The following is a 26,976-nucleotide window of genomic DNA, read 5'->3' as shown; positions in this document are numbered from 1 at the left end:
TATATTTGCTTAAAATTCTATACGTTGTTCTTTTATTTTTTTTAAATTAAATATATTTGTTTCCTTACTTACTGTTTAAAATTTATTTTTAATGGTAATCAATAAAATAATCATTTTAACCACTTGACTATATCCTAAACTACATTAATATAATGATACAAAAAAAAAAAGAAGTATGTTCTATGGGTGACACTATTAGTGAAATGTTGCCAGTTCATAAAATAAATATATTTTAAAGAAAAGGCAATTCCGAAAAAGCAAATTCTTCTGCGATTTTTTTAGTTCAAAGTATTAATTATTGATAATTAAAAAAACCGCTCAAAAAAAAAAAAAAAAGAAAAAAAAGACAGCAGAATACAGATTAAAAGCGCAGAAGAGTGCTCATTAAATTCTATTCAATGTTTCAGTTTTAAAAAATAGACAATATATTACACCGGTATTCTAGATTTCGAATCGATGTTAAATCGATTTTTAACGAATAATCTATTTATATTTAATCGATATTTTTATTTCAATATAAAAGAACTTTAAGACCGTTTAATATATTATCTATGGTATATGACTGTTGCGAAATCATATAAAAGCAAATATTGATTATTAGTTTAAAATAGTGAGGTAATTATTACGTATACATGTTATTAAATCTACTTATATCCTATGGTATACACAGTTTTGTCTTTTTGTATGTCTGCGTGTCTTGTGACGTGTGTCCTGCTCTAACATAATGGTGCTGGAAAGAGACAAGGATATCTTTGAAATACCAGATTTAGGACACATTGTATTACACGCATGTTTTTTTTTATATAGAATAGGAAGGTGGACGAGCATATGGGCCACCTGATGGTAAGTGGTCACCAACGCCCGTAGACATTTGCATTGTAAGAAATGTTAACCATCGCTTACATCGCCAATGCACCACCAGCCTTGGGAACTAAGATGTAATGTCCCTTGTGTCTGTAATTACACTGGCTCACTCACCCTTCAAACCGGAACACAACAATACCAAGTACTGCTGTTTTGCGGTAGAATATCTGATGAGTGGGTGGTACCTACCCAGACGAGCTAGCATAAAGCTCTGACACTAGTATATAAATATATAAGTATGCGCAAACACAATTGCGCTCCCTTTTTGTTTTCTTATAATCCAATGGGACAATCCGTAACGACAGGAAAGACTTCAAGAGCAGGACTAACAGCTTAACGTGCTTTCGGAGGCACGAAAGAGGACACACTGCCCACTTTCTAACTCTTGAACTAGTGAGAATTTCTCGAAAAAAATATTTATAACTTTTATTAGCCCAATCCGGGGTTCGAACCCAGGACCTCGAGATAGGCATTCCTTCTGACGCATGACAGATCTATTTTAAACTAAGAACTCAAGTTACAAAGGACATTTGAAACCAAAATTTATTATTTTTTTATTGTAATAATTATTAATTTACCTCAATGCATAGATTGCTGTATGGGTGGGTAATTAGTGTTTTCACTCTGCTCTTCATTTTGCGATTCGTGTTCGTCACCGGACTGTTCACCTTCTTGATCTTCGTCCTCTGATGATGAGAGAAGACCTGCGAAGCAAGTGCATAACGTGAATCCGTTTAATATTTCATCATGACACAGGATCGATTCTATTATTATCAAGAGTACAGACAGCAGAACACTTATTTATATGTAGATAAGGGAAGATCAGGCACTGATAAATTATTTTATGTGTATTTTTATTATTTAAAATTGGACGGCAGCCTGGCAAACGGTAATTAATCTCTTCTACAAACTTCTCACAGACTTTGGTACTTTAAGAAATGTAAACCGTGCCTTGCATCACCAACAGTGGAAAGTAAGATGTTATGTCCCTTGTGAATTAAGTTACACATATAGTCGAGATGGCCTAGTGGTTAGAACGCGTGAATCTTAGCCGATGATCGTGGCTTCAAGCCCGGGCAAGCACCACTGAATTTTCATGTGTTTATAATTCATCTCGTACTTGACGGTGAAGGAAAACATCGTGAGGAAACCTGCATGTGTCTAATTTCATTGAAATCCTGCCACATGTGTATTCTACCAACGCGCATTGGAGCAGCATGATGGAATAAGCTCCAAACTTCTCCTCAAAAAGGGAGAGGAGGCCTTAGCATAGCAGTGGGACATTAACAGACTGTACTGTAAATATAGTTACACTGGCTCACTAACCCTTCAAATTGCACACAACAACACCATGTACTGTTTTAGTGTTTTTACATAATAACTCACCTGCTGTAAACTGGGGGTTGGTGAGCGCATCGGGCCAATATCTTTTGCTGATGGACGACCCGTTTTTACTCTTCTTACCGGCTGTAATAAAAATTATATCAATAGTAAAATATATAAGTAGTTACTCATTTAACGACGGTTTAATTTAATTTAATTTAAATTAAATACAATTATATTATTATTATTAGCGTGTAGGCTGTCTTGAGATACTGAGGCGTGTTTGATGCAGAGGGGGAATCAGGTATGAGGCTAGCCAATGCTCAAAGACCGAAGAAATTATATATTTTTATTTAATACACGACACAATTATTTGAATACCCCGTACTTACTGGTCAATACATTATAATAATCTAATAAAAAATTGTTATGATTTCGTCATCATGCCAAATATGGAGTACAACTAAAAAGGCGATGTGCTGACGGCACAATAGTCTGCATGAAAATCAATTTTAGGCTATTTATCAAGTAATACCCCTCATCAATATATTTTTTTAAGCTCATATTTCAAAATTGTTTCATACGGACATAACTATTTAACAAAAGATAATTAAGATAATTTTGAGGGTAATTGGTTAAACAATGTTGTATCTTTTTCTTTCGAATGTAAAATCAATGATGAAAGAAAGAGATAAAACGATGTTTATAAGTATTAGACAAGAATCGGTGTCACTTGTCTAACAAACGTCAACTGAATGATAATGAATGATAATGAATGACATTGAACGAATGAACGACACATTACCAGGCTTGTCCTGACAGTCCAGCATCGGCTGTAATATACGACGTCGCGCGTTGATGAACCAATTGTTGACTTGTAATAGAGTGAGCCGAGTCTGAGCCGCGAGTGATCTTTTCTCTTCCTCAGTTGGATATGGATGCTGTAAGACACAATAAATAATTACGAGTTAATCAAATTATAAACAAATTATATGAACATTATTTACTTAATTAAATAAATAACAAATCAATGTGTATCCTCGTGTACATAACATATATTTATTCTGTAAGAACAAACTCGAAACTCATCGCAGAAAACGGTCGCATATTATCGTCTTTCAAGATATTACGAGTAAAAAACGCCATTAGTTCGTACTGATAAAATTGAAAGCAATTATCGACTTCCATAGCTTGCTTTAACATCAATAAATAAACGTAACTAGGCAAAGACGTTCTCTTTAGAGGGAATGTCTTGAAACTTTGTTCTACCACGATACTATAATGCTAGTAAATTAGTGTCACACATGCGACACTAGACCATCTCGAGATGGCCCAGTGGTTAGAACGCGTGAATCTTAACCGATGATCGTGGGTTCAAACCCGGGCAAGCACCACTGAATTTTCATGTGCTTAATTTGTGTTTATAATTCATCTCGTGCTTGACGGTGAAGGAAAACATCGTGAGGAAACCTGTGTGTCTAATTTCATTGAAATTCTGCCACGTGTATTCTACCCACAATGGAGCAGCGTGGTGGAATAAGCTACAAACCTTCTCCTCAAAAGGGAGAGGAGGCCTTAGCCCAGCAGTGGGACATTCACAGGCTGTTACTGGTACTGTTATGCGACACAAATTCATTCGCCACATACAGTTATCATCTCAACGTTTTCCTTTAACACATGAAAATTAAATGATTCCTGTGAACATGTTCACGTTCGGCTAAATCGGCTCTCGAATATTGAGCGAGCCAGCAAAACCGTCTAAGAATAGTGAGGCACTGACCACGAGGTGCTGGAAGAGCCAGGCGCGCATGACCTGCGTGGCGTGTCGCGGCAGCACGCCGCGCTTGCCGCCCTCGTCCTCGTCGTCGGCGGCCGGCGGGGGGGAGCCCGACACCGACGAGCACGAGTTGGAGTTCGTGCCTGCGGGGCACACATGAGTCACACACACCGGCATACAACGTCACGCACACCGGCATAAAACGTCACGAACGCGTCACGCACACCGGCATAAAACGTCACGAACGCGTCACGCACACCGGCATAAAACGTCACGAACGCGTCACGCACACCGGCATAAAACGTCACGAACGCGTCACGCACACCGGCATAAAACGTCACGCACGCGTTACGCACACTGGCATAAAACGTCACGCACGTCACGCACACCGGCATACAACGATGACAGATTCGTATATCACGTGGTTCAAACTCTAAGATAGCTATTTAGTTCCTTCTGACTGCATTGGAGCGAGCCACGCCGATTTTTTTTTATAGAATAGGAAGGCGGACGAGCATATGGGCCTGATGGTAAGTGGACACGCGTAGTCATTGGCCTTATAAGAAATGTTAACCATCGCTTTCATCACCAATGCGCCACCAACCTTGGGAACTAAGATGTTATGTCCCTTGTGCCTGTAATTACACTGGCTCACTCACCCTTCAAACCGGAACACAACAATACCAAGTACTGCTGTTTTTCGGTAGAATATCTGATGAGTGAGTAGTACCTAGCCAGACCAGCTTGCACAAAGCCCTACCACCAGTAACAGATTAACAAGAACTAACTTGAAACCTCGTAATCAGGTGTATATAATTACCACTAAACCAACGAGACCAAAGATCGTATAGGAGATCCATTTATATATTATGCATATACAAATGCTTATATGTAATATATATATTTTTAATTTTAATAGTAACTTGAGAATTTACCTGTAAACGAATCTGTGGAGAGAAGTCCAGCGCCGATTTGTCCGATCGGTGTCGAACCTTGTACTACGAGAGCCGCTGCAAGCATTTCAATATTTATATACTTTATATAATATACAGCTAAGAAGTATTAAAGTGATAATTCCCGTTTTTTTTTTGCTTATACGATTTTCGATGGCCTTTTAAATAGGTACCTTATTCGATACTACAAAATTTTAATAAAGTTCCACAGAATCCAAAAAAAACTTCTCAAGTACTATTTCCAATCGTGTGTACTCACGCGGCTCCCGGTGCTGGAAGGGCAGGTCGGAGACGGCGGGGTAGGGGGGGAAGGCGGGCGCGGCCAGCGGCGCGGGGGACTGCCGACACACAACTATTGTTGGATTATACAGTTCACTCATTCATTCATTCACTCTGGAATATCGAGTATATAGTTTTATAATTTCATTACAAGAAACAAAACGATTCGTCTAATGATTCGGTGAATGATTGGTACGAATGATTCATTGAGCAAGTCGTTCAGTTCTTCTATCTATGAATGATAAATCAGTTCACGGTCAAAGTTATTTATTTCTACTACTATAATAATAATATCCTGGGACATTTTTCACACACGGCCATCTTAAGCTTGTACAGAGCTTGTACTATGGAAACCAGACAACTGATATACTACACACACATAGACTTTTCTTTTGTAAATACATACTTATATAGATAATTACGCCCCGACTCAGGACAAACAGACATGTTCATGCACACAAATATCTGTCCTGGTTGGGAATCGAATCCACAAGCATCAGCGTGAAAGGCAAGCATCCACCAACCACGCCAACCGGCTCGTCGATGCTATTAGAATAGAATACATATATACGTTCTACAACTTTTTTATAGAATAGGAAGGCGGACGAGCATATGGGCCACCTGATGGTAAGTGGTCACCAAACGCCCTTAGACATTGGCCTTGTAAGAAATGTTAACCATCGCTTACATCACCAATGCGCCACCAACCTTGGGAACTAAGATGTTATGTCCCTTGTGCCTGTAATTACACTGGCTCACTCACCCTTCAAACCGGAACACAACAATACCAAGTATTGCTGTTTTGCGGTAGAATATCTGATGAGTGGGTGGTACCTACCCAGACGAGCTTGCACAAAGCTCTATCACCAGTGCTACACTATTTATTACAACAAACATATATTACCTGATATTGTGGCGAGTTGGACGTACTGGAATGATCATCCATAGTCCCTGAGAGATTGTTGTTACTTTCAACACCACCTGGAATTTTGTATGAAATGAAAACATTTATAAGCTTTCCACTATGGTGCTAATAGGACAAGACGATAGTTTTATTTCTCCATTTATTCATTAATATATAACTTCATTAGATGTTACAGAAAAAAAATATGTCACAAAACTTTCATGTTTCTTTGGACAATTAAAAATACATTATGAGTTAAGCAAATGTTATTAGGATAAGTTTTAAAATTTTAACATAATCTGGATAATTGCTTAATAAGAGCGGGAATGTGATTTCTAGCGAGAACAAAGAAAACCATCTTCCAACTAAAAACTTAGTTACTATGTAGTTAAAAATTATTGCTATTTGTTACAAACTTATCACACTCATGACGAAATGACTTAAGAGACAAAGTATACATGGCATACTACACGCTATTCCAAACGAAGAAGGATTAAAATACACAAAACTCAGATTCACATATTCCATGCGATTTAGCTAATAGCTCTGTTGTATAATGAATAAACATCTCTCGATTGTTGCATCTTTATTTATAATACAACACTATTACACTTAAATATTTATATTAACTTTAATTTACTTCCAGTGTGTAGTTGATATTCAAAACGTCAATTTTTCGCATTGAAATGAATACCATAGATTATACAAAATGTCGACCAAAGTGTTTTTTTTTTTTACTTCCCCTTTAATCGTAATGGGCTTAGGTCAGATGTCAAGGTGGTACCATAAAGATGATTATTTAAAAGACTGTTTACAATAAAGTTGTCTCATTATTTATTTATAGTTGTTCTCGCGACTCCGTCGGTGTTTTTCCGCCAGCATTGCTAATCTCAAAAACAAGAGTCAACTGCGCAGGAAATATTATAGTGCACAAGTGTGTGCGCAAACACAGGTGCACTCTCTTTTCCCTAACTCTCATAATCCGTTGGGACGACAATCCGATACGACCGGAGAGCTCAAGCGTAGGACTAACGGCTTCGCTTGTCTTCCGTGGCAAGGGACATTTTAATGACCCGGCCTGGGGTTTGAACACAGAACCTCGCGATTGGCGAAGCCTGTATAATATGTCTTGACATAAGACCTGTCCCCTTACATCAAGACTAACACCAACAAGGCACTCCCAAACAAATCCTTATCCAGGTCCTAGACTACCTCTTTTATTAGGATTAGTCCAATAGTTTAGTCGTTATTAAGTAACAAACAGACAATTACGTGTACATTTATAATATTAATGTATATTTTTCATTGTAAACACTTACCCGCACTATAATCAGTCCGTAATAAGTTTTCGCTCTGCATTTTAGTTTTCAAACACGCTATATATCTGCCGCAGAAGTCTCTACACAGCTCTTGAACCTTTTCCAATTCAAGGAGATGAATTCTTAGGACCTGGAAATTTAAATGCAATTTTGTAGTATTTGATAATAATTGTTGTTTTTTTTTAGTATAGTGCAGAATAGATTGATTTATAGAACAGAAACACTGAAGATTATTTCGAGAATCAGTCATGTACTCATAAATGATAATAACAGTTATTTTAATTTTTTACTACAAAAGAAAAAGGTACGGCCATGTACAGATATATATATGATGACGACCTCTTGACCGCTTTCGTCCACAGCGGCCATTATCAAGAGAGACTAGCCAACTACGAAGGAACTTTGTGTGGGACCACAAACCTAATAATTTATTTTTGGCTCGACCTGCAGTTTGATCATAGAACCTCAGGGTATTTGACCTTATATCTAGCTACTAGACAAAATAGACAGTCAATACATATGTTACATAGCCAAGATGGCCTAGTGGTTAGAACGCGTGAATCTTAACCGACGATCGTGGGTTCAAACCCGGACAAGCACCACTGAATTATCATGTGCTTCATTCGTGTTTATAATTCATCTCGTGCTTGACGCTGAAGGAAAACATCGTGAGGAAACCTGCTTGTGTCTAATTTCATTGAAAGTATGTCACATATGTATTCTGCCAACCCGCATTGGAGCACCGCGGTGGAATAAGCTCTAAACCTTCTCCTCAAAATAGGAGAGGAGGCCTTAGCCCAGCAGTGGGACATTAACAGGCTGTTACTGTACTGTACATATGTTACATACATAACTAAACCTTTCCATATTTACATTGATACAGAACCGATCGACGTATCATTAAAGAAACATTGGAAAATCACAAACCTGAATGCTCTTAATCATCAACCCATCTATCTCAGGATCGTCGACGAGGAAAGGTCTCCTGTCCCTCCGCTGGTGTTGCACGAAGGCTTGGAGGTCTGCACCGAAGGCGTCCGCAGCTGGAGGCTCTGCCCCAGCTGTCGCTTGTTCGCATCTCTCCAGGAGTAGTGCGAGAAGAGGAAAGAGTGGATGTCTGAAATACATCGTATTGTAGGTGTTAGGTTACCACACACATATTTTATTACTATATAGTATATAATTAAAGTATTGCGAGCCAGTATCGAGTCGCGCGTGCCATTGTTAATACCGTGACTATCTTTTATTTATCTAACACACAGACCCCCTTTTGAAAAATTGACCAGCTTGTCTGTTATACGTGGATGCAATAACACTGTGTGGAACATGTAAACTATTTTGTATCTCTTTATCTGCGACATAATGATTATTTTCAAATGTTATATTTTTCGTTTTACTATATTTTCACTTTGCCAAAAAAGCCACGCGAATAAAACATGGGAAGGATTTCGGGACGCGCCTTGGTGATAGCATCGGCTTCCTTGAGGAGCAGACTGAGACTGCTACTCCCGTACCACAACTCCCCAAGGGTCTGAACAGAGAAGAATTTGGTGCTCTTGAAGAAGTGTGGCGTAGCTGCAGAAACTATCACTGCGAACCTGCAAGCTTTTTGAGGGTATTGCCACATCTCGTCTGAGTGACATCAGTCGCGCGTCGATCCTATCCTGGCTGGGAGTCAGTTCACGTGCTGAAGTGCATAAAGATCATGTGCTTCCATGGTCAACTTAACTTGTTCGAAACTGAATTGGCCGTGCAAAGTAAGGGTTCCATTATTTTCTTAAGAACGGTGAAGGTCTAAGCCACTATATTACAAAACATGATCCAGTTTTACCACTTACTTGTAAACAGCGCGCTTGTCCGCTTCGAACTGCGCCTGGTCGACGTCGGTGGCGGGCGCGCCGCCGCCCTGCATCCCTCCAATTTCACCACCGCCACCGCATCTGATCACAAAAAAATACTTATCATGAGTTCAGCGAATTGCGGTTTAAAATACTGTAAGATAAACGTAACGGACAAAACATTTCCAAATATAATACATATTTAAACTATCATATTATTTAATTTAAATTAATTTTTTAATATTTAAGACTTTATCAGACAAGTTCAATTTGGCCATTAGACGTTGTGCAATATTAGAGGTTGAATTAGGAATGTATTATATTTTTGTACTCGTGTAGGTATATACTTTGAGTTGGACTAAGGTTTATCTATTGCACAAGTAATGCAAATTCTAGTAGTACCATGTAGCAAGACTGTCTGCGCCGGCTCTGGCCCTTGATCAGGGTAGAGCAAGATTGCAACAGCGCCTTTTGATCGACGATTTTAACGCCCCTTGCTACCTAACTGTACTACCAAAAGACTAACTCAATTTACACAACTAATGGGAGTACATTTCAAAGTACGTGGCCGTCTCTTATTCCATACGCGTCTCGATAATTTGAGAGGGTTTGCTAAAAACCGTTTTATCATTAACCGCGGGACTTCCCCCACGTTAAACGTTAGCGCTCCGCCCCCCATGGGTCGTATGATATTTTTTTTAATTATTTTTATTAATTAGGAAACCAACGTTATATTAAGAAAAACATTATCTTTGCTTATATAAAAATATTGTAACAAAATATATATCAAAAACATAGGCTAACTTAACATTCAAATAAAAAAATCTCTAATTGAGGAAAAACAAAAAAAAACATCTTTAACTTAAATAAACAAAATAAATAACTGAATTGTAATATTAGCAAAACTAGTGAATAAATGATGTCTGTGTAACCTTTTTCAAAACGGAATATTAGAATATAAGTTTAGCGCTTTCAAACAAACTCATCTACTTCATAAGTGTAGGCATAGCTTAACGGTGTTACCTATTAAATGTTGCAAGGTAATAAGTTAAACAATACCGTATTCTTCTTTCGAATGTCAAGTTAAAAAAAATCATAAAGCTATTCATTATGCTATGTAATTATTTTTCCTCTGCATTCGTTACAAATTGCCGTCAATAAGATAATGCACATGCATAGTGCGTATTTGCACATACTCACACACAATGTGCGTTAGAATATCTTCTTTGAAATTAGCCACAAATAAATTAACAACAAAATTGTTAGTAGAACATTATTATAACATACCATACCATATATGTATAATATACATAGAATATGAATCTTTATTCGTGTTTGAACGGTGAGCCAATGTAACCACAGCTACAAGGGTCATAATACCTTAGTTCCAAAGGTAGGCAATATAAGTGTGACAATATAAGAGATGGTATGACCAATATGGTATTTCTTACTGTACCAATGTCTATTGGGAATGGTGATCACTTACGATCAGGTTGCCAACTCTGCGAGTCAAACAAACTTTGAAGTAGGAAATAAAAAACGATGTAACAATAAGCTAATGACGACATTCGTTCGAATGTAACATATACAGAGCTTAACTAGAAACGCAAATATAATAATAAAAAAACACAACATCATAAAAATTCAATAAACTCTATATTTGAAGTAAAACAAACAATGAAACAGCAACACTAGACGCTGTGGGCAATAAAAACGGATATTAAAAACCTAACGCGTCGCATTTATCACAAATGTTGCCACTGGATTGATATAAGATACTACGTTTTGCCTTTCCACCCTATTTAGGGTCGGCTTAATCTTTCTTAAACTATACATATATACAAATATATACATAAACAACTAATTTCGTCATTACAAATCCAAAAAAAAAAACAAATATCACCTAATTTTTGGTAATGTGTTTATAAACAAATGATAATAATGGTTGGCATGGTTGGTAGACACTTGCCATTCACGCTGAAGATTGTGGGTTCGATTTCCACCCAGGATAGACATTTGTGTGCTTGAACATGTCTGTTTGACCTGAGTCTGGGTGTAATTATCTATATAAGTATATATTTAAATATATAAAATTTAAAAGAAAAGTAGTATATGTAGTATATCAGTTGTCTGGTTTCCATAAGCTTTGTACAAGCTTAATTTGGGATCAGATGGCCGTGTGTGAATAATGTCCCAGAATATTCTTATAAAAAACAAAAATACGTGATAATTGTCAAAACGATGGATTTCATTTTGAAAACGACAATTGGTTTCAAGTGTCAATTCGAAAACGATTGTTATTTATAAGACGCACAAAGATACAAATTTTGCTGTAATCACAGTTTTATCAAAACATAAATTATGTTTCGTCCGCATGAATAGCGAGGCTTAGTTAACTAACAGGTTTCATATTTTTGACAGTATATATATACATATTGATCAGAATGATTAATTAAATATAAATAAATATACATAAGTATATAGAGATTGATTCATTTCACTTCATCGATGGAAATGAAAACGACTACAAGCACCACACTCTCATACACAGACACACACGCACACACACACACGCACACTCACACGCACGCACACACACACATACACACACATACACACACACACACACACACACACACACACACACACACACAAACACACACACACAAACACACACACACACACATACAATTATATACAATATACTTAGTTACTCATAGTATGTCGTAATATTTTTATATTCTAATATGTTTGGCCTCATTTTAACTCCCTCCCTAACAGCAAGCGAAGCCGAAGGCGGCAACTACTTAGTAAACAAAAGAAAAAAAGAATAACGTGGATTTTTTTTATGAATCGATTTTTGATTAAGTCTATTCGTACGATTCCAATTACAATTTTTTTTTTTACCCTTACCTGATCGTAAGAAAAAAATTTTACTTGGAAACCAAGGTTGACGGCGCTTTGGAGGAAGATGTAAGTCAGTCATAACTGAAGAGATAAGATGCCTTATTATTTTTATAGTATAGGAAGGCGGACGAGCATATGGGCCACCTGATGGTAATTGGTCACCAACGCCCATAGACATTGGCATTGTGAGAAATATTAACCATCGCTTACATAACCTATATACATATTGTGCTTGTAATTACACTGGCTCATTCACCCTTCAAACCGGAACACAACAATACAAAGTATTGTTGTTTGGCGATAGAATCCGTGGGTGGTGGTGGGTACGTACTCAGACGGTCTTGCACAAAACCCTACCGATAAAGCTTACGAATTAACATTAAAAATCGATAATTCTTGCTGTTGCCGTTATTATCATAACAGTCAAATAACTATTATTTCAACAAAAAAAAAAAAAAAAAACAAACCAAAAAATCATAAGTTTGTTACATACAACATTAATATATATATTTTTGATAAAATATTGTTTTTCACGGAGAAACAATGGAACGATACCATCAGAAGTTAGTCCGCGTAACAAGCTCACTTCCGGGGAAACAGGGGTTACATAATTATATTCCGTTTATGTCTCCCATGGAAAAAGGGGCAAGAATTTTGTATATCCTGCAATAAGGGCGTGGACGCACCGTGCTGGTTATTAAACAGTTAACAAAATCTTGTTATCTTCCTACTATTCAATTAATTACACAATAAATATATGCAGTAGTACAAACGAAGTATAGTTTATTTAAATAGACTTGTGTCGTAGTCTACAAAAATCAATTTTTATTTGTCCGAAATATCTAAATAATTATCAAACCCAAATAAAATAATAAACACTCACTAATAAAAACAGAAATTCTTAAAACAGAGACTCGAATCCTGAGGCCTTCATAACATTGATATTTGTCACAATTGCAAAATTGATAAAAAAAAACGAAGTACATACAACTCATTACACGTTACAGAACATTTTTTTTTGCATGAGAAATCTTACGTATGAAACATTGCATTCAAAATCAGCCTCAAAACATTCAACACTCGTTATGCTACCAAAAAGTTTTACTAAAAAAAAAACAGCATAAAAATATAGATAAAAAATAATAATACATATATTTATTACGCGTTTCATTATCGACCAGTATACCACAAACTGTAAGATCATAATTACGTAAGCAAAGAATAGGGCGAGGAAAACAAGAGATGGCGTAGAAAAATGTTTTCATTCGAGAAATATTGGCTGCAACAAATAGCTAGTAGGAAGTAATGCTACCAGTTATAAAAGGGTATTATTTACAGTTTATTTTTTATCTACATGATACTCTATCACGTGTATTACAATGTTATACACATGTCAGATTTGAGTACAGCCAATTTAAAAAAAAACGAAAACGCTTCGTTTATTCGATGTTGTTAGCTGCCAGTTTTTTTATTTATAATTTCATATTGATACGATATGATTTCCGACATTTATCCATATTTAACATTAACATATTAATTTGTTATAGTACAATTTAAAAAAATATACAATAACTTACGACAAACATTGTATTTTTTTAAATAACTTTCAACGAAATAATTTTAAACTTTAATCAAGTTACTAGAAATATATTAACAAATATTATTATTTATGTATTAACGAAATCTTGTATTCCAATCCCAAGTTGGGTAAGCAAAATGCTTTTCTTTCAAGGATAGTCTGCATGCCTTGAAAATCACGTAAACGATTGATTCTGTTCTCTCTCGGCGTCCTTGTTGGATTATGAGAGATAATAAATATAGGGCTCACCTTTATTTAAACACACAATTATGAACTTTAATATATCATAGTACGCCAGCTTTTAAACGTTGGGTAATGTCAAAATTGGGTCAAAATAAATATAATTATATCTACTAATATGTTATTATTTTGGCTGTTTATCACCTTCATTTTATATATATATATATATATATATATATATATATATATATATATATATATATATATATATATATATATATATACATATATATATCAATAGACACTAATTATGTGTAATAAATATTTTGTTACTATAATAAAACCCCACGGATACTTTTACTTTCGTTAAAAAATCTATATACCTCCACGCCATTTATTAACTAAGCTTATGATAGTCTTGTAACTTATAAAATATGCCATAGATTTTTTATTTTTTTTTTATATTGTGTAGACGGAGTGACAAATGTGGTCAATGCGCTACCAACCTTGGGAACTAAGATGTTATGTCCCTTGTGCCTTACACTCGCTCATTCACCCTTCGAACCGGAACACAAGTAGTACAATACCAATCAGTACTGTTAAACGGAAGAATTTTACGACTGGTATTTATTCAGATTTGCACAATGCCCTACCGAAAATAAACACCTTTAAAAAATAACTAAACTTTTTAAAATAATTTATTTAAAAAAAAAAAAAAAAACTATATAATAACTTGCCAAATGTATTCCTCAACGGATACACGGACATTTAACTTAATCATATTTTTTTACATTTATCTAGGCCAATTACCTTAAGCAATACATTAAAGCCATTAAAAAAAATTATATGCAATTAAATTTCTAATTTATCGCTTCACTCGACCATTCTATAATTACGCCTGGAGGAAAAACATTTGACCAACTTACTAAAATAAATTCACCTTATATACCCGTTTAATATATATGTCGCATCCGGCTTATGAGAACTGGCCACAAACAACGCACAAACGTCATAGTGACGTACGTGTAAAGAGCATAAATTTAAAAAAAAAATGAAATAAAATGGGACTGCATTCTGTATTTGCCGCACTTATCGTTTTGATCGCATTAAACGGAATACAAGCCTAGAAACTATACTGTGTATTGTATAAAAAGTGTGAATATTCACGAGCCGGTTGGCGTGGTTGGTAGATACTTGCCCTTCACGCCGAAGGTTGTGGGTTCGATTCCCACCCAGGACAGACATTTGTGTGCTTGAACATGTCTGTTTGTCCTGAGTCTGGGTGTAATTATCTATATAAGTATGTATTTACAAAATAAAAGTAGTATATGTAGTATATCAGTTGTCTGGTTTCCATAGCACAAGCTTTGTAAAAGCTTAATTTGGATCAGATGGCCGTGTGTGAAAAAATATTATATTATTATTATTCTTCTGCTTATTGAAGTAAAGACTGTACCTATGTTGAAAAGTTTATTTCTCACCCGGATTCCTGCTATTGCCCGCATCGAGTAACCGTGATAATAACGATATTCCTATATATACATATATTATATACATAATGTACTATATTTTAACACGCTTAATATTAGCTTTAGTTGTATGTATGTAGCAAAGCCCAGATGACTCAATGGCCAGAACCGTACCGTAACAGCCTGTGAATGTCCCACTGCTGGGCTAAAGGCCACCTCTCCTCTTTTTGAGGAAACGGTTTGGAGCTTATTCTATCACGCTGCTCCAATGCGGGTTGGTGGAAAACACATGTGGCAGAATTTCAGTGAAATTAGACACATGCAGGTTTCCTCATGATTTTTTCCTTCACCATAAAGCACGATATGAATTATAATCACAAATTAAGCACATGAAAATTCAGTGGTGCTTGCCAGGGTTTGAACCCACGATCATCGGTTAAGATTAACGCGTTCGAACCACTGGGTCATCTCATCACAAGCACAATCTGATCTACACACCCTTTTTTCTGGCTTCAACATAATCTTTAATATAACACCACACATGCCATTAACGATTAATGACGTCACACCACAAGAAAAATCCAATAAAATATATTTGGGATTGAGAATGTATGCCAATTTGACGTTTATAACTTACAAATAATGAATCAATGAATAAGTTTCTTCGTCCATTTCTGATGTTGTTCGTTGTATTCCTCGACCACTGCGCTATAAGATATATAACTCCCTAATCAAACAATATATTTTTAACTTAATCGAAGTGCGGGGTACTTCCACTAAAACCCATTTAACAGAACTTGAGATTATCCAAAATTAAATTGTTAAACTTATCGATACTCATATTTAACACCAACTACAAACATTTATAAAGACACTAAAATTATGAATATTAAGCAATTAGATATATTTATACAATATTTGCATATTAATGCACAAACTACTAAAATTTCACTCCATACTGCTTTGACACATATTTAGAAAAGAAGGAACGAAGCGAAGTTGTCGCCGAGCTATTTGGTTGGTACTCCCGATGACTCGAAAAAATTACGATAAAAAAATGATTACCTTCGAAGGTGCGCAGATTTATATTAAATTACCTTCAATAATATTTTTTTTTTAATTATTGGAGGCATTTCAATGCAAATGTTTAAATCCAAATTAGCACAACATGTTATAAAGACCTATTTTTAATTTTAATTATATACACACCTACTACCAACGTATTGTTTACCAGTTTAATTATTGTTTTCTTTTGTTTATACTCGTAACGATACTACTTTTTTATAATTAGATTAATATTATATAACATACTTAATATTATATTACTTTCACAAGATTATTAATATTAAAAGAACGACGAACTACCTGCATAATATTTTTTTTTAATTGTAAACATTTCTCATGTAAGTGTCTGTATTGTCTTTTTGAGGAATAAATGTCTGTGAACTGAAGATTGTGGGTTTAAAAGCCAGGGCTCAATTTGTGGATTCGTCTCGTGGACAGCGAAGGGAAATATCTTGAAGGAACCTGCATGTGACGAATGAAATTCCGCTACATGTGTAACCAACTTCTATAATTTAACTTCTAAACTTAAGTAAGTTACTAAACTTTTTCTTCAGACGGAAGGGGCTTCGTCCAGGAGTGAAACAGTTACAGGCGGTTCCTTTCGTTTTTTTACCCTGTATTTAGTATTCGGTACGTAATCAAATTTAGAAATAATAATCTACTTCTTAAAGTTGTTATTACGTACAGCACCTTAGGGAGACAATGCTTGAATCGCTGACGCAGCACGTAGCCGCGAAGTCGCCGCCGCGAGTCAGCTTTACTTACACGTATCGTCTAGTTAATCCAAGAGATCAGCATTTTTACACTATATATTAGGATAGAATAATTATTTTTAGTATTCAATATCTGATCCAGTAACGAGCAGTATTGTCCCCTGTACTTACACTTTAATAACTTAATCCTAAGAGACAATACTGTTCGTTACTGGATCAGATAATGAATACTAAAAATAATTACTCTATCCTAATATATAGTGTAAAAATGCTGATCTCTTGGATTAACTAGGTGGTACGCGTAGAGCTGACTCGCGGCGGCGACTTCGCGGCTACGTGCTGCGTCAGCGATCCTCCCTGAGGTGCTGTACGTAACACAAGTATATGTTACTTGGTACCATTGAACTTATCTGACAATGGAACTTTGAGGTAGATAGTGGAACCCTCCAAATCTATTGGTCTGGTACCGCGTGTTCTGTTTCAGATGATTTTAACTGCAATCTGGAGTGCTGTACACACTAGCGAGGATTTCTAAGAGGGCTCGAGAATAGCCGCGGTCACGTATTTTAAAACGATATAGCATCTGTAATCGGTGTCGAAAATAACTATCACAGGGGTTTTAGTATGTAAGACTCCCACAAAATCCGGTTCTCCCTGGGAAAAAAAAGTCCCATTTGGTTTGCTTAAATCAGTTCTATTTATTTAAGTGACAAATATGTGATTTTATTATTATTCAACTAAAACTTATAATCATTTATGGGTAATTGGTAAATAAATATTATTTTATAACTAATATACAGGTTAAACTTTTTTTGTTTTTTGGCAACATTGATAAGAAGTACAGATAAATACATAAAGGTGAGGAAACGGAAGGGATATTAAAAATGCATTGATTTATTTATACGTGCTTTCAAATTAAATAAGTATATAATTAAGTTTTACTGGTGGTAGGGCTTTGTGCAAGCTCGTCTGGGTAGGTACCACAGATATTCTACCGCAAAACAGCAGTACTTGGTATTGTTGTGTTCCGGTTTGAAGGGTGAGTGAGCCAGTGTAATTACAGGCACGATGGACATAACATCTTACTTCCCAAAGTTGGTGGCATATTGGCGTTGTCACCGATGGTTAACATTTCTTACAATGCAAATGTGTATGGAGGTTTACCACTCACCATCAGGTGGCCCATATGCACGTCCGCTTTCTTATACTATAAAAGAAAAAGTATGAATGTATGTTTAATAACTGTGTCTAATAACCTACAACTATTTAATAATCGTTTGTCGAAGCATATACATTTTAAAAAACTTGCCAAAATTATCCCGAGATTTGATATATAATCCCGATTCTAACGAAACGTGACGTGACATCATATTACAATACCCGCCAGATCCCTAACCATAATCATCAAGATTATGGTCATTGGAACATGTCAGTGACATTTATTCTGATAACGTGAGTTTAAAAAAATTAAACAAATCATCTATGGTTCAATTATTTAGACATTATTCACTGGCGTATTTACCAGCTGAGTGTAGAGCGGCTTTAAGGATTTTTTTTTTAAATTCAGTAAGTGTACTGAGGGTAGAAACGTCAAAATTTCTGATGTCTTACAGATAAGTATTCGAGACATGTTATCGATGATTTTTGTCGTTTATTATACCATATAAATATTGTATTTTTTTATTGTAATGAAATTGGTGAATGAAAGGAATAAAAGTACTCAGGCACTAACAATTTTAAGGGCGGCAAAAATTCGAAAGCCTACTTGGAAAATATGAAAATTAGCAACTGTTTCTATATAAACATTGTTATACAAGTTTAGGATTTGACTGTGTTACGCAATCGCCTGCCAAGTTATCTTTTGTGTGAAATTTTACTAATGTAATTGGCTTTTAACAAATTAAGCAAACAGGTTATTTAATTAATTCCAACAAAATGCAAATTAAAAACACTACAATATTTATATTTGCCGCATTTTTATACCAACTTAACAATACGAACGCGTTCAATTCGGCGTCAACTTTTCAGCCAGCACGCGCTATACGTGTATTGTAAATATTCAAAATTCGAACGCCGGATCGAACGCGGGCGGAATTCAAATTGCTAACTTATCTACATTTGCCGCGCTGAGACTTTGTTTAGTGTTGCTAGTTTATCGATAGATATATTTTAATATTTTATTCTTTTAAAATAACAATATACTTTTAAAGAAATTGTTTCATATTTTATTAAAATGATCATGGTACCTTATTTTTCTTAATTTTTATTAAACACGAACACACTAAGAATCTAAGATAAAAATTTATAGAAAACATTAATTAATAGAATAGCAGCAACGGTTTACAGTATCAATTAAACGTTAATTAATATAACTATTCACATAATAGCAATTTGCATCACTACAAACGAAAGTTTTCAAAACATCACTCACCGCTGGGCAAAGACCAATTTGTATAGTCCCACAAAGTTATATTCATATAACACCTGATTACATCTATAATACTAATCTTAAGAAAATATTAATTATTATAAATTATATTATTTAATGTCAATTGCATTAAAAAAACACAAATAGTCTATGATTGTCATCGCGTTAGTGTATCTATAATCATGACATTAAACAAAATCTTAATTCATTAACAAATGAAATAAAATTAAAACAACAGCAAAAAGGTTTTATCAATTCAAAACTGATAATTGAATATTTCCGGACGAAACCAGTTTCGTCGTTTAGGTAAGAATTAAAACACTAAAATTACGCAATCGAATTTGAATATGCAATTAAATGATGTCAGCTCGTTATTATCCACTTCCGATTCAAGAGTGCTCGACTTGAAAGCCCTTTTCAGTACAATAAAACAAAAAAAAAACGTATTGGAGACGTTCTTTCGGACGTTGAATCTTGAACGCTTCCCAATTAGTCCAATTTCTCAAGTGTTGCCAGTGCAAAATTAATTACTACTTTTATAAAATGTCTAATTACGACATCATTAAAAACAATGCGAGAAATTATTATGTGTTTGAATTCTCAAATTTCACAAATTAGCGGACTTTACTTATCAAAATCAAAATGATTTATTCAACACTTGCTTATTGATAGTCAAACCAGAAACTACCACCGATTCGAAAAAAAAAACACCCAAAACTAAGAAGAACCAGCGAAAGAAACATTTTATCGTATGTGTTATAAAAATTGCATCGGATGTACAGTCAAACACTGATTTCTCTCTTTCAGTCGTCATTGATTTGATATTTGAAAGAAGAAGACAACATTATTTAATTAAGAAACAATCGTTAACAGTAAGGCTATTTACTATACACGTTAAATGATTATCAACAATCGTAAATAACAACAAAGCCTGTTCAAATACGCAGTAGTAAAGACAAACAACTTTGACATTGAATGGACATGATATAAGTCCGGATCCGGACTTGGTCACCAACGCCCATAGACATTGGCCTTGTAAAAAATGTTAACCATCACTTACATCACCAATGCGCCACCAACCTTGGGAACTAAGATGTTATGTCCCTTGTGCCTGTAATTACACTGGCGCAATCACCCTTCAAACCGGAACAGAACAATACCAAGTAATGCTGTTTTGCGATAGAATATCTGATGAGTGGGTGATACCTACCCAGACGAGAAGACATAGAAATCTAAAGCTTTTTGACATTTAAGGCCTCCCATTCCGAAGATTTAAATACTTTTTGACCACCATACATTGTGTAGTAGTACAAGGGCGGACTTAATGCCTAAAGGCATTCTCTACCAGTCAACCTTTAGGATAAGCAGAACTTCGTGAAGACGGTAATTGATAAAAAAATATATACATACATACAAACATAACAACAAAGAAAATAAAAAACAAGAGCTATAATATATATACATTTGAATAATAATGCATTATAGTTGTCAAAGATGAAGAGTACTAGGAATTTTCTGAGTTTAGAATCAAATTAAAATATTATTTTGACTGGCCAGGCCCTAGCACGTTTCTTGTCGGCAGTGCTGTTGGTCGATATATTGAATAATCTATGGTATTCATTATGGATTCATGAAAGAAATGCATTTTCATCTTTGGATGTAAAATTAAATTGAATATGAATAGTTAAGTCAAATAGTTTTGTATTATATACTACACCTTCGATTGACATATGTATATAATAATAGTTAGTTTATTATTATATAAAGATTTATAATTTTATCACGTACGACCTTCTCTATAAAGCGTATTTATTTCAAATGAATGGTTTATCTATGTCTCATAAAATAAATTACACAAAAAAACCATCGTATTATATTTAGAAATTATATATTTTTGCAATCGTTAGTTCGTTTGTTTCTAGATGGCCGAGATGGCCAAGTGGTTCGAACGCGTGAATCTTAACCGATGATCGTGGGTTCAAACCCGGGCAAGTACCACTGAATTTTCATGTGCTTAATTTGTGTTTATAATTCATCTCGTGCTTGACGATGACGAGAAACATCGAGAGGAAACCTGCATGTGTCTAATTTAATTGAAATTATGTCCCATGTGTATTCTACCAACCCGCATTGGAGCAGCGTGGTGGAATAAGCTCTAAACCTTCTCCTCAAAAAGGGAGAGGAGGCTTTAGCTCAGCAGTAGGACATTAACAGGCTGTTACTGAACTGTAGTTGGTTTGTACGTTATCGTATAACTTCTGAATAAGTAAGTACATGCCAGTGTAATTACAGGCACAAGGGACATAAAATCTTAGTTCCCAAGGTTGGTGGCGCATTTTGGTTGACATTTCTTACAATACCAATGTCTAAGGGCGTTTGGTGACCACTTACCATCAGGTGGCCTAAGGCTCGTCCGCCTTCCTATTCTATAAAAAAAAATTGTTCATAGCAATCAAAAAGGATATTATAATATTAGGGATAAGGGCTATTGTAAAAAGTTATTAATAAAAATATTCATAAATTGAATACAAGCTTAATCAATATTTTCTTATGAAACAACGCGTTTGTATGAATTAATTTGTATTTAAGATAAAGGAGGCGAAAGCGTTCAAAACCCATACAATACACACCCTAAAACATGAATACTAAAAAAAAAAATCCTTTTAATATTTATAATGTCATCCTTACTAATGTTATAAAAGCGAAAGTGTTTGTATGTTTGTAATGCTTTCACGCCTGAACTATACGACCGATCATCAAGAAAATTTTGCATTTACGTTGCAAGGAGTACATAAAACGACATAGCGTACCTAACACTTTCCCACCCCCTCCCCTGTATCATATACATGCGGTGCTATTTCACTTACATGTTTCGCGATACTTAAGGTGGCATATCATCATCATCATATTCAGCCCACATTAATCCACTGCTGGACATAGGCCTCCTCACAGGCGCGCCAGTTCTCCCGGTCCTGTGCTAGTCGCATCCATTGAGCACCCGCCATCTTCCTAAAATCGTCTGACCAGTGGGTGGTCTGCCCACTGGCCTTTTTGCTTCTCTAGGCATATAACTTAGATTAAGTCACATAAAATCTTACGAATCTTAAAATATGTTTACCGTAGTTAATATTAAGCTCATGTAATTTCCAGGACGTAAAAGTATCGTTTTGTATTCGAGAAAAAATTGAAAAAAAAGTAAAAGAAGACAAAAAACAAATTTCAACTTTCAAAAATCGAATTAATAACAATCGCTTCCAAATAGAAAAGAGTTTCTATATGTTAAAAAAGACTAAAAAAAACTAACCTCGTTTTGTGTAACACTGGTAGCTAGCTACCTTAGCTAACAAATTGTATCTATTAAAATTCTATTTGCTACAAACAATAGATAACCAGTTTTGGTTTCAGTCTTGTTAATTAATAATACATATTGGAAATGTATTGTGGTGCAAGTTACAAGCGTACGATTCATTACATTTATATAACATATTTCGACTGCCTCGTTGGAAATAAAGCACCTGATCTTACTATGCGTGTTAGAATTGGCTTGATGTAAGGCCGACCCGAAGGTCCTGGGTTCAATTCCCAGGTCGGGCCAATAAAAAGTTATTGAGTTTGTCTGTCAGAAAATTCTCGGTAGCAGCCCGAAGTCTGGTAGTTGTAAGTGTGTACACTCCCGTGCCTCGAAAAGCACGTAAAGCCATTGATCGTGCGCCTGAATTCTTTCCGGTCCGGGAATAGAGAGTGCACCTGTGTTTGCGCCCACACTTGTGCACTATAACATCTCCTACGTAGTTGGCTAATCTCTCTTGAGATTGGCTGCCGTGGCCGTGCCGTGAAATCGGTCTGGAGGACATTATTATAACATATTTATATAAAAGATATCAGGTAACCGAAAGATGAGGACGTGGACTGACAAACTGAAGACAGTTGCCTTCGAGGACACATAACCAACTAAAGTTACTAATATACTTAGAAACCAACTGGTTCCAAATACCCTATGACATACATGACCTATCAAAAATCATATTTAAAATAGAAACAATTGGCAAGTGCATTTTTATAGCAAATATGCGAGTTAAAAAAAAGCTTATATCCGTCCTTGGGATTCAAATTTTATCAGAATCGTTTAGCCTTCTGTTTAGCAGCGGTTTAGCCTTGAGCGTAACAAAGTCACTTACGCCTTTTTAATATTAGTACAGATGCCCATCTCACCAGTAGCTCATAGATTGGACCGCACATCAACGGCCACACACGGAACAGAATTACGATCACTTAACATGAAGAGAAGCGTGCTTGAAGAATTTTTAAAAGGTGTAAAGTTGTGTTAATGTTTATTAACGTTATTTGGTAAACGGTTAAGGAATGGCTGTATCGTGTTTTTTTTTTATATGCGCCGGGAGGGCAAATGACTACTCACGGTAGGATGAGCAAGCGATCCCGTGACGCCACCTCATGTGGGGGAAACGCGTAAATGGTTTTAACAGCGAAAAAAAAAAGGGCAACTCACGGTAGGATGCGCAAGCGATCCCGTGACGCCACCTCATGTGGGGGAAACGGGTAAATTGGTTTTTCCGGCGAAAAAAAAAAGGGAAAATGACTACTCCACCTGAGGTAAGTGGTAGTAGATTCCAAACGTGACGACGGCCAGTACAGTCGGGAAGAATGTTCTGCACTAGCCGTATTCTTTGTGTAAATGTTTCATCTTAACGTCAACTGTATCTGAATATTCCGTAACTCGAGCTCGAGGAAAGTCTAGTCGCAGGATTAGGGGAGCGTTGACGATGTAAGCGATGGTTATTATTTCTTACAGTGCGAATGGATATGGACGATTGTGACCACTTACCATCAGATGACCCATTTGCTATTGCCTACGTTTATAAATAAAATAAAAAACGATTGGCATTGATGTTCTTGTTGAATACTTCTATGTGAAAATTTGTTCCAAAGAATATGTTACAATTGACTGACATTGTATATTTATTTAGTATAAGAATTCCTCAGAATATTTTTTTACACACATTACTATTAGACATTCCGACAGCCCAACAAGAACACCGTTCTTTATTATTTATATGAAAATGTGGATAAGATATACTTAAGGATCACATAATGTCAGGAGTCAAACTATCCGAATATATCCGAATATAACTATCCGAAATGTAATTTTAAACGTTACACATAGAAACATTTGCATGATTCTACGTATTAGCCCCCCCCCCCTCTTATTTATTAGTTTTAACTATTTTTCCCTTCTCGGTTGTGCTTGAAAACACTTCATGGGATAAGCCTTTTATACTTTGTTCTCTTTTGACATTTTTTTTAATATTATTTCTGATGCTGATAATAAAACTAATTCCGCCTGCAGCTTCGCCCGCAGTTTGGGGAAGGATTTTTTTTTGTACTTCTGACAACGTGTATGCAAAATCTCATAATGATTAGTTGAGTAGTTAAGACGTGAAAGCGTGACAAACAAACAAACTTTCGCATTTATAATATTAGTAATAAAACTAATTACGAAAAATTTGAACTCCATATATCTGTTAATATATGACTACAGTAATAGTAACATCCTGTGAATGTCCCACTGCTGGGCTAAGGCCTCCCTTTTTGAGGTGAAGGTTTTGAAGCTTATTCCACTACGCTGCTCCAATGCGGGTTGGTGCAATACACATGTGGCAGAATTTCAGTGAAATTAGACACATGCAGGTTTCCTCACGATGTTTTCCTTCACCGTCGAGCACGAGATGAATTACATCACAAATTAAGCACATGAAAATTCAGTGGTGCTTGCCCGGATTTGCGCCCACGATCATCGGTTAAGATTCACGCGCTCTTACCACTGGGCCATCTCATCTCATATATGACTACAAACATTGTTTATATTTGTTTTGGAAAGGCTGGAGAGCAAATGAGCCACCCGACAGCTAGTGTTAATCGTCGCCACAGTACAGAATTCGATACCAAGTCGCCCTTTTGCTCGTTAGCGTTTGAACAAGTATCTGAATTCCTTGATAAATTTCCTTCGACGAAATCCACATTAAGAAACAGTACAACTTGACGCTTTATTAACAGCTTAGTATTGAAGAAAACAATAAAATTAACATAACGAACACACATAATAGAATTATCAATAGAAATAGTAAGGAGCAGTGCCATTCGGGAGGAATACTGTTCGTGTATTTTTTTTTTTATATTCGCCGGGAGGGCAAATGACTCTACTCCACCTGATGGTAAGTGGTAGTAGAGTCCAAACGCGACGACGGCCAGCACAGACGGGAAAAACGTTCTGCACTAGCCGCCTCCGCCTTGCCGGCCCGCAAGATGCCTCTTCACGCCTCGTTTGAAGGAACCCGGGTTGTAAGAGGAGGGGAACACGTGAGCTGGTAAGGAATTCCATTTTTTGGAAGTGCGACAAAGAAAGGAGTTACCAAATTTCTTTGTTCGCGATGGAATTGATGTCACAGTAAGGCGGTGACATCGAGAACCAGCTCGCGTGGCCTTAAGAAGGAAGGGGGAAGCAGGAAGCAGGTATCCATAAGGAAATGTTGTAAGACGATTTACGGTGATACACTAGTGTGATACGTGTAACCTTTAAATTTCATAATTACTTTAGTCATCGCATATCACGTTCTAACGTTTTACGTACTATTCTTACAGAATATCTTCAACATTACATCTACTGTACTTGAATTACAATCTATATACAAATCAACTAAGAAGTAACATTTTATCGTTACAATTACAATGAGAATAGTATTTTTAATTATCACCGTATGATTATTCATTTTAATAATCACGTAATTACTAGCCAGACAAATCCCCCGCCCCCGGCTTCACACATTATGAGGTACGTCGCGAAAGGAGTAACTATAATAAAATTTCAAATCTATCGGACTTATGGTTTTGGAGTCAGGAAACAGTCAGTGCTATTTCGCTTATATAATTCTACAGCCTTGGCCAAAAGTATTAGGCACCCCAAAAAAATGCTCAAAGCTTGTTTACTAATCGAACAATGAATAAGTGCTTATCTTAGATGACGCGCCGGGGTGGTAAATAATTTCTTAGAACAGCAAGCGGCTATTTGTAAAGGTCATAAAACACGGGGAGACCGAGAACAAATGATTTGATATTTTTGCGATCATCTCAGTGAAAGTTTAGTCACTTGTGTTCGGAACTCTGACAAGTGAACAAGCTGCAATTTCCATTTACGCGATTACGTTGACTCCTAATTTACTCAAAAATGCCGAAAAGAAGTGAAATTTCTTTAGAAAATCGTATAAAAATACAACTGCTCCATGAAAACGGGAAGTCGCAAAAGGAAATCGCCAAATTGGTGAAATGTTCGCGTTGCGCGGTGCAATCTGCAATAAAACGATTT

The 26,976-nt window shown here is 35.8% G+C and overlaps 1 protein-coding gene across 2 annotated transcripts in view; it reads right to left on the bottom strand.

Moving 5' to 3' along the window:
* Positions 1-383: 383 nt before the first annotated feature.
* The window catches only part of LOC126778885 (homeobox protein PKNOX2-like), a 41,135-nt gene continuing 14,542 nt past the window's right edge, over positions 384-26,976 (bottom strand). The window contains exons 1-12 of one of the 2 annotated variants that reach the window (XM_050502630.1): positions 16,030-16,198; positions 9,258-9,359; positions 8,347-8,536; positions 7,420-7,549; positions 6,101-6,177; positions 5,177-5,255; positions 4,900-4,974; positions 3,968-4,107; positions 2,993-3,128; positions 2,251-2,331; positions 1,443-1,568; positions 384-730 (exon numbers count right to left, since the gene is read on the bottom strand). In XM_050502630.1, coding sequence (XP_050358587.1) covers positions 1,444-1,568; positions 2,251-2,331; positions 2,993-3,128; positions 3,968-4,107; positions 4,900-4,974; positions 5,177-5,255; positions 6,101-6,177; positions 7,420-7,549; positions 8,347-8,536; positions 9,258-9,359; positions 16,030-16,064 — 1,170 coding nt within the window. In that variant the 5' untranslated portion in view covers positions 16,065-16,198 and the 3' untranslated portion in view covers positions 384-730; position 1,443. Of the gene's footprint in view, positions 731-1,442; positions 1,569-2,250; positions 2,332-2,992; positions 3,129-3,967; positions 4,108-4,899; positions 4,975-5,176; positions 5,256-6,100; positions 6,178-7,419; positions 7,550-8,346; positions 8,537-9,257; positions 9,360-16,029; positions 16,199-26,976 lie in introns of those variants that run through there. The other variant, XM_050502632.1, reaches the window with a different exon arrangement.

Source organism: Nymphalis io, chromosome 27, assembly GCF_905147045.1.
Source record: "Nymphalis io chromosome 27, ilAglIoxx1.1, whole genome shotgun sequence".
NCBI lineage: Eukaryota > Metazoa > Arthropoda > Insecta > Lepidoptera > Nymphalidae > Nymphalis > Nymphalis io.
The sequence above is the reverse complement of the archived record's forward strand: the minus strand, read 5'-3'. Positions and strand labels throughout refer to the sequence as shown.